This window comes from Podarcis raffonei, chromosome 8 (genome assembly GCF_027172205.1).
Source record: "Podarcis raffonei isolate rPodRaf1 chromosome 8, rPodRaf1.pri, whole genome shotgun sequence".
Taxonomy (NCBI): Eukaryota; Metazoa; Chordata; class Lepidosauria; order Squamata; family Lacertidae; genus Podarcis; species Podarcis raffonei.
In genome coordinates, this window is record NC_070609.1 from 31,744,450 (window position 1) to 31,759,669 (window position 15,220).

Sequence of the window (15,220 nt, forward strand, 5' to 3'; positions counted from 1 at the left end):
AAGAACTAAGAACAGAAGAAGATGAAGAAAAAGGAGCTGCAGGAGGAACGGCATTAGGAGGACTGGTCACAAGAGCAGGTGAAGAAAAAGAGGAGAGAAGAAAGAGAACAGATGACAAGGTTAAAGCGCATAAAAGTTTCAAAAACCATATTGTCAGAAAAGCACTGCTGAATGTCTGGGTTAAATATAAGGACTTGCTGGAAAATAAGACTCCAAGATGGTTATCACCAATGGAAGCTAAGGCAGTTAAAAAGCTAAATATGGAGTCGAAATGGCCAAGATATTGGGAAATCTTGGAAAAGGAAGGGGACAAACTGAGATTGCAGAGTTTTGAAAAATTAAAAGGGAAGGTGAGAGATTGGTTACATTATCACCAAATAAATGAAGTGTTTAAACTAGACAGAAAAATAGGCTTCCAGGTGGAAAAATCAAAATTAGAGACTGAACTGTTAGAATCCAGTACTAAGAATTTGTCAAAAATGTATGATCTGCTGCTGAAATGGAATACACAAGATGAAATGGTAAAATCAAGTATGATTAAATGGGCTCAGGACATTGGTCATAACATCATGTTTGCTGATTGGGAAAAGTTGTGGACCACCGGGTTGAAGTTTACGGCGTGTAACGCCTTAAGAGAAAATATAATGAAAATGATTTATAGGTGGTACATAACCCCAGTCAAGCTTGCAAAGATCTATCACTTGCCTGATAATAAATGTTGGAAATGTAAAGAAAAGGAAGGTACATTCTTTCACCTCTGGTGGACGTGCCCGAAGATTAAGGCATTCTGGGAAATGATTTATAACGAACTGAAAAAGGTATTTAAATATACTTTCCCCAAGAAACCAGAGGCCTTTCTCTTGGGTATTGTCGGCCAGGAGGTGTTAAAGACAGATACAACTTTTTTTATGTATGCTACAACAGCAGCTAGAATACTTATTGCAAAGTACTGGAAGACACAGGATCTACCCACACTGGAAGAATGGCAGATGAAGGTGATGGACTATATGAACTTGGCAGAGATGACGAGCAGAATCCGAGACCAGGGAAGAGAAGCGGCGGAAGAAGAATGGAAAAAGTTCAAGGACTACTTAAAGAAATATTATAAAATTGGAGACAGTTAGAATGATGTTGGATTAAAACAAATGGTTACTATCAGTAATGGTTATGACAAAGAGAATAAGGGTGATTAGCATAAATTTATAATAAAATAAGGCAAGATTTCGCTGAATAACTGTAAGAATTTGGAATACAGAAACGGGAAGTAAGAGGAGGTCGAGGAAGTAAGGTTTAGAAATTGGGTTATGAAATGGTACTTGTTTTATGTTTTATTATTGTTGAATGTTTGTTCATGTATGTTTTGTTTCTGTTATATAAAAAATTGTTTAATAAAAATATTATAAAAAAAAAAGAAAGAGAACAGATGAGGAAGAGGAAGAGGAAGAAGGAGAAGACGAGGAAGAAGAAGAGGAAGAAGGGAAAGTAAAGGAACAATAAAATTAGAGGAAAAAAGATTATATTTAATTTAAGAAGCAAAAATGGCATTAAAAATTTGGAATTGGAATACTAATGGAATGAATGATAGGAAAAAAAAGGAATAAAATTGAACAGCATTTAAAAAAGGAAAATTTGGACATAATTTGTTTACAAGAAACGCATGTGGCAAAAAAACACAGAAAAGTCTTGATCAACAGAAGATTAGGGAATGAGTTCATTTCTTCTGATAAAAGTAAGAAGAGAGGAGTGGTAATATACGTGAGGAGTAAAATTGATGCCCAGCAAATCTTTAAAGATGAAGAAGGAAGAATTATTGCGGTACAGATCAAATGGCAAGGCGAAAAAATAATAATTGTCGGGATCTACGCACCAAATGGAAATAAGGTAGATTTTTTCAGAAATTTGGAAGAAAAGCTGTTCGAATATGTAGACCAAAAGATAATTGTACTGGGTGATATGAATGGAGTGGTGTCATTGGAAATGGACAGACTAAGAGCAGCAGGAACCAGTAAAGAAGGAAAACTTCCAAAAACATTTTTTTCACTGATAAAAAGCTGCAACTTAATAGACATTTGGAGATTGAGACACCCGCTGGAAAAACAATTTACATTTTATTCGGATCCGAACCAGTCAATGTCAAGAATTGACCAAATTTGGGTCTCAAATGAGTTAACTCCAAGAATCAAACAAATAGAAATTCAACCAAGAGTAATATCAGATCACAGTCCAATAAAACTAGAATTACAAGGATATGAAGAAAGAACATTCAGATGGAGAATGAATGATTGCCTTCTAGATGATCAAAAAATTGTGGAGAAAGCTCAAAAATCTCTGACGGACTATTTTGCTAATAACTACAACAAAGGTACGAAAATCAATACAGTATGGGACGCTAGCAAGGCGGTTATGAGAGGATTCTTTATCCAGCAGAATTCCATCAAAAATAAAAATAGAGAGAAAGGAAAGAAAGAAATCCTAAGACAAATAATGGACAATGAACAAAAATTGGTCAAAAAACCGAACAATGAGAAAATAAAACAGAACATAAAGGTGTTACAAGCACAATTTGCGATGATAATCAACAAAGAGGTGGAATGGAATATAAAAAAAATGAGACAAAGGAATTTCGAATCGGCGAATAAATCAGGAAAATGGCTAGCTTGGCAAATCAAAAAAAGAAAAGAACAAAGCACAGTTAATAAAATCATCGTGGAGGGAGAAGAAATAGACAGCCCAAAAGGCATTAGAAAAGGATTCTTGGACTTTTACAGACATTTATATAAAAGAACAGAAAAGAATAATATGAGGAAAATAGAGAGATATTTAAAAGAAAAAATGGTGCAGAAGATCCCGACAGAAAAAAGAGAAAGGCTGAATACCCCAATTGAATTAGATGAAATAAAAGAGGCTATAAAAGAACTTAAGAAAGGGAAAGCTCCAGGACCGGATGGATTTACAGCAAGATATTATAAAGAGATGAAACACATCCTGTCGTTGCCTTTAAAAGAAGTTATGGATAATATTCTTAAAGAAAAAGAAATCCCGGAAACATGGAAGGAAGCATTTATCACATTTATCCCCAAACAAGATTCTGACCTAACACAAGTAAAAAATTATAGGCCTATTTCGCTACTCAACACAGACTACAAAATATTTGCGAGTATTTTGGCGAAAAGGATGAAAAGAGAAATAAAGGATATTATACATAAGGACCAAGCGGGTTTCTTACCTGGCAGACAGATGAGAGATAATGTTAGGAATATAATTAACATTTTGGAATATTTGACTGCCAGAAATGAGAAACAAGCGATGTTAATATTTGTTGATGCGGAAAAGGCCTTTGACAACATATCTTGGGATTTCATGCTGAAAAGTTTAGAATATATGGAAGTAGGGGTGGAATTTCTCAATGGAATCAAAGCAATATATACGGAGCAGAAAGCTAAATTAATTGTAAATAATGTGGTTACTGAGGAAATTGGGATATCTAAAGGTACACGACAAGGGTGTCCACTTTCACCATTGCTATTCATCATGGTACTGGAGGTCTTTCTAAAATCAATAAGGGAAAATGAGGCAATAAAAGGGGTTGAAGTAGGCCGGAATGAGTATAAAGTGAAAGCCTTTGCCGATGATCTGGTTATAACGGTAGAAGACCCTTTAGAAAGTATGAAAAATATACTTATAGAGATAGAGAGATTTGGTCAAGTGGCAGGATTTATATTGAATAAGAAAAAAACTAAAATAATTGTTAAGAACATGGACTCAGATAAAATTGAAGAGATACAGCAGCAAGCAGGTATAGAAGTGGTGAAAAAAGTGAAATATTTAGGCATATGGATAACCCCCAAGAATATAGATTTATATCAGAATAATTACATACCAGTGTGGAATGGGATAAAAAAAGACTTGGACACGTGGGGACGAATGAAATTATCATTCTGGGGAAGGATATCAACGATAAAAATGAGCGTGCTACCAAAACTACTGTTTCTATATCAAACAATTCCGATAATCAAGGGGACTGGGGTTTTTAAAGATTGGCAAAGAATAATCTCAAGATATATCTGGCAAGGAAAGAAGCCAAGAATTCAATATAAGTTATTAACTGATGCAAAAGAAAGAGGAGGCTTTGCCTTGCCAGACTTGAAACTGTATTATGAAGCCTCAGGTCTCTGTTGGTTAAAGGAATGGATAAAATTAGAAAATACAGAACTGTTGGACTTAGAAGGATTTGACAATAGATTTGGATGGCACGCGTACCTATGGGTTGGAAAGAAGAAAATCCATAGAGGTTTTGGAAATCACATCTTCAGAGGATCATTAATAGAAATATGGGAGCGGTATAAAAACCTACTGGAAACAAAAACTCCACACTGGCTGTCGCCATTAGAGGTTATGGCTGTTAAAAAAACTAATATGAGAAAGAATTGGATCACATATGGAAATTTGATTATTAAAGAAGGGGGGAAATGGAAAATGAAACCTTATGAAGAAGTGAAAGAATTTATGTATGATTGGTTACATTATTTTCAAACAAATGAAATGTTTAAGAAAGACCTCCAAGAATACGGATATATAGAAAAAGATTCTAGATTTCAAATAGAAATAATAAACAATGAACATAAAAACTTATCCAAAATGTACAAAATATTGTTGGAATGGCATACAAAAGATGAAGAAGTTAAATCAGTTATGATAAAATGGGCCAGGGATATTGGACATAATATACAATTTGATGATTGGACAAAACTTTGGAAGGACGGTATTAAATTTACTGCATGCACTGCATTAAAGGAAAATGTTATGAAAATGATATATAGATGGTACATTACACCAGTAAAATTAGCAAAAATGTACAAAACATGTAAGAAATGTTGGAAATGTAAAGAAAAGGACGGTACATTTTTTCATATGTGGTGGGAATGTAAGAAAGTGAAAAGCTTCTGGGAGATGATATATAACGAGCTGAAAAAAATGTTGAAATATACATTTGTTAAAAAACCAGAGGCTTTTCTTTTAGGAATAATAGGAAATGAAATAAATAGAAAGGACTACAAAATTTTCCTGTATGCAGTGACAGCAGCAAGAATATTATTGGCCCAGAATTGGAAACAAGAACAAATACCAACGTTGGAGGAATGGAGAACAAAGCTGATGGACTATGCAGAACTTGATAAACTGACAGGGAAGATTAGATATCAGCGAGATCAAAGTTTCATCGAGGATTGGAAAAAATTAACAGATTATTGGGAATGTATAAGTGATAACGAAATAACGTTAGTGGCATTTAAAGAAGCTCTGTAATAGATTAAGAAATATTGCAAAAAAGCAGAATATAAGATGGGGGTAAGCATAAAGGTAATATAGAAATTGGGAAATGTGTATCAAAAAATTAGAATTCGAATGATTCTCAGAGAAGCTGAAGGAAGTCAAAAAATTGGAAATGTATTACAATTTGTTAATGTGAAATAATTGTATGGAAAAACTAATAAAATATATTTTAAAAAAAAAAAACATTCTTGGCAATACATTCATCTTTATAGCTGCAATTCAACCCAACAAGGAAAGCTTCAAATAAGTGCAATTTATTCAGAACAAAAGGCTAAACTAATAGTTAACAATGTGGTGACAGAGGAATTTAAGATAGAGAAAGGGACACGACAAGGCTGCCCAATTTCCCCATTGCTTTTTATTTCGGTCCTGGAGGTTATGCTAAATATGATCAGAAGGGACCGTCTGATTAAAGGTATACAGGTCGGAGCCAAACAATACAAACTGAAAGCTTTTGCAGATGACTTAGTTTTGACATTACAGGAGCCAGAATCTAGTACGAAAAGAGTATTAGAACTGATTCAAGAATTTGGTCAGGTGGCAGGATTTAAGTTGAACAAGTTAAAAACTAAAGTTCTTGAGAAAAATTTAACACCGATTGAGAAAGAGAGGTTTCAGAAGGAGACAGGTTTAACATTAGTTAAGAAAGTAAAATACCTGGGGGTTAATATGACTGCTAAGAACTTAAACTTATTTAAAGATAACTATGAGAAGTGTTGGACAGAAGTGAAAAAAGACTTAGAAATATGGTCAAATTTGAAGCACACAGCTGGCTTTTCTGCCCCCAGCCTGCAAAAGTTTTACTTCCAAACTTTGCTGATTGTACTTAACCTGTCCTCTGTAGCAGAGTTGTCGGAAATTGTGTGTGAATGATATTGGGTTGTTGTTGTTTTTTAATAGAAATAAACTTGATCCATCTGAAGCTACCTGTGAAGTGCTTGGGAGACTCTTGTGCAGGGGTCAGCAACCTTTTTCAGCCATGGGCTGGTCTATCGTCCCTCAGACCATGTGGGGGGCCGGACTATATTTTTTTGGGGGGGGGAATGAACAAATTCCTATGCCCACAAATAACCCAGAGATGCATTTTAAATAAAAGCACACATTCTACTCATGTAAAAACAGGCTGATTCCCGGACCATCCGCGGGCTGGATTGAGAAGGCGATTGGGCTGCATCCAGCCCACGAGTCTTAGGTTGCCTACCCTTGCTCTTGCGCTTATAGATCATTTGTTTGGAACCAAAAGGATGCCTCTGGTGCTCTGTGTAGTTTAATGCTGTTGGCTTGTTTTGCAACCTATATCCTGCTTTGTCTTCAAAAAGTACCCAAAGCAGCGGAAAAAAACAAGAAGGAAATAACCACCCACCCATGAGAGAGAGAGACTGCAAGAACAGCAGCCAGCTAAAAGAACTAAGAGCTGCCCAGCAATAAAACTGCACATCGGGGACAGAAGAGCAGACCTTCCAAGCATGGGCGTAGCCAGGATTTTTGTTATGGGGCAGGCCTTTTGTTGAGGGCAGAACCTCAGTTTGCTATGTATTTTTCTTTATTTTTCTTGATGGGGGGCAGCTGCCCCTCCCTGCCCTACTTTGGCTACGCCCATGTCTCGAAGTGTCCCTATTTTCCAGGGACGGTCTCAGATTTGCAGAAGCCATCCTGGTTTCTGATTTGATCCTGTAATGTCCCACTTTTCCTTAGGACTTCCCTATTTTCACTGGAGAAATTTCTGGAGGTTATGGAGTTATCTGACCCCCGAGCCATCTAAAGGCAGCCCTGTATAGGGAAGTTTTTTTAATGTTTGATGTTTTATTATTTTTTATATATATGGTGGAAGCCGCTGAGAGTGGCTGAGGCAACCCAGTCAGATGGGTGGGGTAGAAATATAATAATAATAATAATAATAATAATAATAATAATAATAATAATAATAATAGAAGATGTCCCTTTCATTGGAGAAATATTGGAGGGTATGGAAGAGACATCAGTCTGGCGGGCAAAAGCATAGCCAAAGAGAAATACTTACCATCCACGTGAAGAATTCCAAACCCTGGGTTCAGCTAGTGAGAGAATCCACTCTTGCAAGGCCAAGGGGGAGTGTGTGTACATACTGTCAGACCCAGGGGCTTTGCCTTGTATTCCTAGATAGCTAAGGTTTACTTGTGAGTTTAGTAAATGCCAAGCGCTGTTCTTGAGTGGAGTCCTTTTCCACGTAAGTTTACCTTGCATGCTGCACGGACAAAACTTGCCATGAAACTGGGACCCAGGGTTTAAATTGCGCCTCAGCACAGCAGCCCCTGGCCAGGGGGCCTTAAGCTTCCTTTGTAGAGTGTTCTACGTGTGACCCACCAATCAGGTTTGTATTGTGGCCTCCTGGCTGGACACGGCTGTATTTCCCCACCCACCCTAGTCTCAGGCAGGCAGCCGAAAATAAAAGACTTGTCATGCTTCTGCTGGACTGTTTGTGCATGGCTGGTGAGCAGCTTGGTCTGTGAGTCTACTGCCGACTTGCCATAAGGACTAGAAGCTTGAGGTTGAAGCACGGCAGAGAACTGATGGAGAAACTGACCAAGAAGGCTTTGAGCTTAATGGGGAAATTCTGAATAGATGAAAGAGTGCAGGTCTCTCCAAGAGCAAATATGGCATGATTCAGAAAGACATGCATGGCGAATAGCTGCCACACTCCATGGAGTGCTGGCTTTATTCACAGCTGTGACCTCAGGGGCCATGACTGATCCCTCCTCCCCAAAAAAACTTTGCTGGTCATGCCAGTTATTAGTGCAATAATGGGATTCTGAGCCCCTTGTCACCACAAAAGTGCTTCCTTTCACCAGTCCCCAGAGAATGGCTACAAAGTCCCCCCCCTTTTTTCTTTTTATAAGTGATTAAATATTTAAAATTCTGGCTCAACTCTGATAGTGCTCAGAATATTACAGGCTGTGTGCGTCTCTTGTTCTGCTTGTTTGAGATCAGCATTTTCCCTGGTTGCTGTTTGGGAAAGAAAGACAATGTGTAAAAATGGTTTTGTTGCTTCCCCTTGGATAGCTGGGAAATGGATCAACCAGAAGGGTTTGGCTCCCTGTGGCTGAATTGAGTGGGGAGGGGCCCCTCAGGCTCAGGAACCAAAAGTGGCCCCCAAGACCTCTCTGCCTGGCCCTCGGGACCCTCCTCTTTATTGTCACGTATGCTGGTAGCTTATTCCACACCCTGTAACGATGAATTCCACCTGGATTGTGTGTTGTGTGAATAAGCATTCCCTTTTGTCTGTCCTGAGCTTGCTGGCAGTGGGTTTTCCCTGAGCAACCCTAGAGCTTTAGCCTTCTGAACAAGGAAGTTACAATGCCGCTAAAATGTCTGCATAATGTAGTAAGTTAAGGATACAGCTTTTTCTTCTGATTTTCTTCTAGTTAAATAGGTGAAGCTCTCGTTCATTTATTTGTCATTTTTCAAAGGGGCAAAGTCTTGCAAGCAAGGAAGAGGCAAGCAAACTTTACAGCATACCGGTATTTCACCTTAAGAAACGAGAGCTCAATTATGGGCATTTGAAGATATTTCATTCTCTTGCTCTTTTTCCTCTTACTCATGGGAAAAAGCAATGAGCTCTGGTGCCAGCCTCCACAACTGCTGGAATTCCTACTGAGACACTCACCAGTTTTGGAGATTTTACCCTGCATTGCTCCCAGACTAACTTATCTTTGTAGGCTAGAAACTTAGGAATGTAGGAAGCTGCCTGAGTCAGACTATTGGTCCAGCCAGCTCAATATTATCTACACTGACTGGCAGCAACTCTCCAGTGTTTCAGATGGGGCTCTTTCCCAACCCCACTGAGAGGTGCCAAAAATCAAACCTGGAACCTTCTTGTATGCAAAGCTCTACCACTAAGCTACCACTCCTCACCTCCAAAAAAAGCCTTTAAAAATCTGTGAGGTTGTTTGCTGGATGCAACAGAGATTTCTGCTGGTCATTAGGTATTTGTCTCTCTTCTCTGATGTAGCCATGTCTTGGACTTGGTTTGCACATAAAGGGAGGGGAAGTGATAAAGTTCTAAGGTGGTAGAGTGCTGGGCAAGGATCGCATATTAGAACACTTCCCTGGTTAAACATCCCTGCACTTAGAAAGCTTAGCCCAGAAGGTGGTGTGGGCTAAAACGTCTCCCCCCTGATGTGCTAGCCTTCTACTTGCAGGGAGATTTTACTATTGCAGGAAGATCGCTCCAAAGTGGCACCTCCTGCTGACAGAAGAAAACTTTTCAAGCTTGCAAATTCAAGTCTCCGTCTTCATTTCTCTTAAAAGAAGCTGAGAGGCTTCAATAAACTAAGATAGGATTGGCGTTTGGGGTGCGTGTGTGGCTAGGAGGTTCAATGGCTCAGCCCCCAGATTTTGCAGCAAAAAAGTGTTGTGCCTCTAGCTCTGGTTTCCGAGACATCCCAGGCTCCATCAGCTGCTCCATGCTGCCACCTACGGGCCATGCCTCCCACCTGCAGCTTGGTCAGATGCACTGGTGGCGAGTTCTTGAGGGTTCTCTAAATTGTTGGTGTCTGAGGTGGAAACTCCAGCTGTCTTCCATGGGCGAGAAGTCCTTCTGAGGAGAGGGTTGCTGAGAATGCTTCCACTTCCAAGTTTCCACCTGGTCTGTGTTTGATCAGACTCCAAGCCTGGCTGGACCAAGAGATGGCCAAGCGCCAAATGTCCTCTCCCGCTCTCAAACATGGCAGCTCCAGTGTGAGTTATGTCCATCCCTGTTTGAGCATGGCCTGCTTTGGGGCTCCACTGCTCCCTGGTGAGCCCATGCCCTCCTTTTCCAAAGAAAGGATTGGCTAAATTGAATAGGCTAAAAGGGGCCTCCCTGCTTCCTTTTGCCCAGTGGCGAAGCTGCATGCTCTGCTACCAGGGGCAGAGAGCAGGCGGGGGCATGGCTGGTGCCCCCCAGGGGCATGACATGCATCCCAGGGGCGTGGCATGCCACCCATGGGGGTGTGACACACATCCTGGGGGTGTGACGTGCTGCCTGCAGGGGCATGACACGCAGTCCATGGGGGCGTGGCACCCAGCGTGTGCAGGGGTACACGGCGTGTGTCCAGGGGGGCTGCCGCAATGCACCCTACCAGAATAGTGGTGCCAGGGGCAGTCCACTCCCTCCCCATTCCCGTTCCTCCGCCAGTGCCTCCGCCACCTGACCCTTTTAATTGTAGGCGTTGGGTAAGGAACCTGAGCTACGATCCCTCTCCATAGGCCAGTCCAAAGAAGACCTCACCCTTGCTCTGTGGTGTAGTGGTTAGACTACAACCTGCGGAGGGGGAAAGCGAGGGTTCAAACAACCCTCTCCATCATGAAGCTCCCTCTGCCCGCCCTACCTCACAGGGTTGCTAAGAGGATAAAGTGGGGAGGCGGAGAGCCAGGCACACCACTCTCATATCCTTGGAGGAAAGCCAGGGCATAAATGTAACCTAAATGCACACTTTTAAAAAAGGAAGCCTTGCCAGTCTCCATTCATTTCTCCTTAACATTTATATATTATGGTTGTATTTTTTTTTATTTATTTAAAAAACTTTTAGAAATCCCAAAGTGGTTTACAGTGGTGGATTAAAAATATATCAGCACAGTAAAACATTATTGATGAAACAGAGCAAAACAGTAAAATATAATAAAAACAGTACATTTAGAGGGTTTTTTGAGAAGTTAAAAAAAAAACCAGCCCAGGAGATTATTTTATTTTTTTATTTCATAAGATTTATACACTTGATTGTAAAAAAACCCCAAACCCTCAAAGCTATTTACAAAATCTTTGCCAAATAAACACTGCCGCATTTCTTTCCCTGTCCATAGAGTTATTTGATCTTGTATCTTATTTTCTTACAGTACGTACAGGATGTGTTGTGGGGTCTGCTGACTAGTTCAGTGAGTTGATTTAGACTGAACTTTCTGACGGTAGCAGCTGTTTGACGGTGGAACTGCCTACCTTGGAAGGTGGTGGGTTCTCCTTCCTTGGAGGTTCTTAAACAGAGGTTGGGTGGCCATCTGTCAGGGATGCTTTAGCTGCAATTCCTGCATTGCAGGGGGTGGACTAGAGCACCCTTGGGGGGGGGTCCATTCCAACTCTCCAGTTCTATGATTCTATGAAAGAGGAAGAGAACAGTGTCAGAGGTATGTGCCATTGCCAGCCCGGGCTAATCTGTGTCCCCCTCCTCTTGTTGTTCCAGATTTCTCCTGGTCTTCAGCTGTCTGGTCCTGTCTGTGTTTTCAACCATCCCAGAGCATCACAAATTCGCCAACCAGTGTCTCTTCATCCTGGTAAGGGGGGCTCCTCTGGCCCCCTCCTCATCTGTCTTGCTCTCCTGTCCGCCCATCTTAAGTCTGTTCTTCATTCTTGCAAATCCCTTCTCTCTGCCTTTGGTCTTGCAATCCTTTCTCTTCAGGTGGCTTTGCTATAGGGCCAGCTCCAAGTTTGTAAGTAAGGGACTTAGGGATCCCCATTCCATTTCCTCCAAGAGGGTGGTAGCAGCTCCCTCTCACCATTCTCGGTTTGCTTGCCCCAGGAAAGGAAGAAGAATAAGCAGAAAAGTTTGGATTTGATATCCCGCTTTATCACTACCCGAAGGAGTCTCAAAGCGGCTAACATTCTCCTTTCCCTTCCTCCCCCACAACAAACACTCTGTGAGGTGAGTGGGGCTGAGAGACTTCAGAGAAGTGTGACTAGCCCAAGGTCACCCAGCAGCGGCATGTGGAGGAGCGGGGACGTGAACCCGGTTCACCAGATTACGAGTCCACCGCTCTTAACCACTACACCACACTGGCTCTGGAATCAGAGGTTGGCATCACTGGTCACCTTCCAAAGGTCGTGTCTCAGTGGGGTCCTGAGAAGGCTCTTTTCCTTCTGCTGCTGCTGCTTCTCCTTCTCCTCCTCTCTCAGCAAACCAGCAGTGGAAGGAATGAACAGGGTGGGGAGGAGCAGGTGCCAAGGAGATCCAGGGTGGTGTAGTGGTTAGAGTGCCTGATTATGACCTGGGAGACCAAGGTTCGAATCCCCGCTTATCCAAGAAGCTCACTGGTTGACCTTGGGCCAATCACTGCCTCATAGGCTAACCTGCCTCTCAGGGTTGTTGTGAAGATTAATTGAGGCAGGGGAGAACCATGTGCATCACCTTCCGCTCCTTGCATGGAATGCAAATGCAATAAGCAAATATATAAATGAGGCCGCCCCTCTCCATTCCACCTACAGCAGCTGGCTGGCCTAATAACTGAACCTTAATTCCCTAAATGGCCTTAAACGGCCTCGGCCCAGTATACCTGAAGGAGCGTCTCCACCCTCATCATTCTGCCCAGAGGTCCAGTGCTGAGGGCCTTATAGCAGTTCTCTCGCTATGAGAAGCCAAGTTACAGGGAACCAGGCAGAGGGCCTTCTCGGTAGTGGCACCCGCCCTGTGGAACGCCCTCCCACCAGATGTCAAAGAGAAAAACAACTACCAGACTTTTAGAAGACATCTGAAGGCAGCCCTGTTTAGGGAAGCTTTTAATGTTTAATAGATTATTGTATTTTAATTTTCTGTTGGAAGCCACTCAGAGTGGCTGGGGAAACCCAGCCAGATGGGCAGGGTATAAATAATAATTTATTATTATTATTATTATTATTATTATTATTATTATTATTATTATTCCACACTGATGACTGGAAAAGCATCCTCTGCTTCCCCTGAGGCCACAGAGTAGTTTAGGAGGGGGCTGGGACAGGCTGTGTAGCAATGGAGACTGGTCCTTTAGGGCAACTGGGGGAGCACTGCCCCACCAACCTCAGCTTACATCTACTTTCCTGCCTCCTGCCTTGCAACCTTTGCAGGTGGTGGCAGCAGTGGCTGTCAGCTTCCTTCTCCTGGGTCTCAGTGTTGCCCTTGCAGAACTCAGCAGCGGGGAGGAGGAGGAGGATGGAGACAGTTGCCTCTGGCGCCACCTGCTGTTGGCCTCCCTGCCTTCCACCCCAGTGAGCACCAGCCACCATTGCTGTTTGCAAGTCTACCCTCCAACAGAGGGATACGACCACAGGACTTGGAAGGACAGCCAGGGAGTGGCCTCTACCGCCCCAAACCTCCGCTAATAGAGGCAGCTGTCTCGCTTGGCCTAATGGTAGGGCCAGTACCTGTCAGATGCTTTGCTTGTGGGCTTCCTGGAGGACTCTGGGTGCATAATGCTAGCTTAGCTGGATCTTTTGGTCCGATTTGGTAGCAAGATTCCTCTTCTCATAGCCGGCAGTCCTGGTGGTGAACTTTATCCGGATGGAAAAGGCGGGTGACAACTTGGGGAAGAGGGAAGGGTGACCAAACCCAGGGGGCGAGAAGAATCTTTAAAAAAAGCAACTTTCCCCCAAACTGTCAGAAACGGCTGACGCTGGAATTCTCCCAGCTGAGATGGAGACTAAATTAAGAAGGTCCGTGTGACTTTCCCTCTAGTAAGCAAAATAGGGGTTTGTTTGTGAAAAAGGAAAGAAAGGAAAGGGAGGCGATGAGGCAGGACAAAGCTGACACGGCGGGAAAACTTGCCCTTATTGACTAGCGCTCCAAGGGTGCAAGAAAGGGATGCAAGTGAGCTGCTCATACGGGCTTCCTGGGCAAGGGTGCTGAAGCGCCACTCCGGCTTTCCATTCAGACCAGGAAAGATGGAGAGGCTTGTGAAGCTGCCATCTCTGAGGGAAGGGTTATAATTCATTGGCAGAGCATCTGTTTTCCATGCAGAAGGTCCCAGGTTCAATCCCTGGCATCTCTGGGCTGGCAATATCCCCCCCCCCAGCTGAAACCCCAGAGAACTGCTGCCAGTCAGTGTGGACAGTACTGAGCTAGATGGAGCAATAGTCTGACTCAGTAGAAGGGATCTTCCTTTGTTCCTATTTAAACCATCCCTTTATTTGGAACCACAAGGGCTGGAATCTTACTTTAGCAAAAGGGAAGGGCCATAGCTCAGTGCCAGGCCCCCCGCTTTGTGCACAGAAGGCCCCAGATTCAGTCTCTGGTGTCTGCAGGAAAGACTGGTAATGTTCCCCATCAGAAACCCTGGAGAGAGCTGCTGGCAGTCAATGCGGACAATACTGAGCTGGGTGGACCAAGGGTCTGGCTTGCTATAAGGCAGATTAGCTAAGTGGAAGGCAGATTCCTAGGTCCCTACTGCAGTGATTAACTTTATGGATAAAAGGTTGGGTTTCTTCAGTTACATGAGAAACCATGGCTCCATACCTCAGCTGTACAGTGGTACCTTGGGTTACATACGCTTCAGGTTACAGACTCCGCTAACCCAGAAATAGTGGTTCAGGTTAAAAACTTTGCTTCAGGATGAGAACAAAAATTGTGCTCCGGTGGTGCGGCAGCAGCAGGAGGCCCCATTAGTTAAAGTGGTGCTTCAGATTAAGAACAGTTTCAGGTTAAGAACAGACCTCCAGAATGAATTAAGTACAAATTAAGAACGAATTAAGTACTTAACCTGAGGTACCACTGTACATGGAAACAGCTGCTGTAGTTCCTTGGCTTGAAACAAGGGTGTCCTGTAGCAGACTCCCCTGTAGCTCAGTGAAAGCCTCTGCTTTGCAGGCATCACCAGATGGGAATGGGAGAGATTTTTTTTCCTGGAACCCTGGAGAGCAGCTGCCAGTCAGTGTTGACAGTACTGAGCTAGATGGTCCAATAGTCCAACTCTGTGTAAGGCAGCTTCCTGTGTTCCTACGAATAGGCCAACCAGGCTGGTGCTCACAAGTGGCTTTGCAGTGGGGGCTCTCATAATACGTCCCCCAAATATCTATTCGAAAGTGAATTTGCGGCATCAGTGTAAACCAACTTCCTCCACCTTCTCCAGAAGAGATCCTTTGCTATCTGAGGTCTGGCCTTTGCTTGGGAGAGGGATCAATGATTTGCAATGA

General features: G+C 42.6%; 1 protein-coding gene across 4 annotated transcripts in view; it reads left to right on the forward strand.

The window, feature by feature from the left end:
- KCNQ4 (potassium voltage-gated channel subfamily Q member 4) overlaps positions 1-15,220 on the forward strand; it is a 97,601-nt gene that overhangs the window by 51,053 nt on the left and 31,328 nt on the right. For 3 of the 4 annotated variants that reach the window (XM_053398940.1, XM_053398942.1, XM_053398941.1), the window contains exon 2: positions 11,526-11,616. The exons of the other annotated variant lie outside the window; for it this stretch is intronic. In XM_053398940.1, the coding sequence (XP_053254915.1) occupies positions 11,526-11,616 (91 nt within the window). The remainder of the gene's footprint in view (positions 1-11,525; positions 11,617-15,220) is intronic. 4 annotated transcript variants of the gene reach the window in all.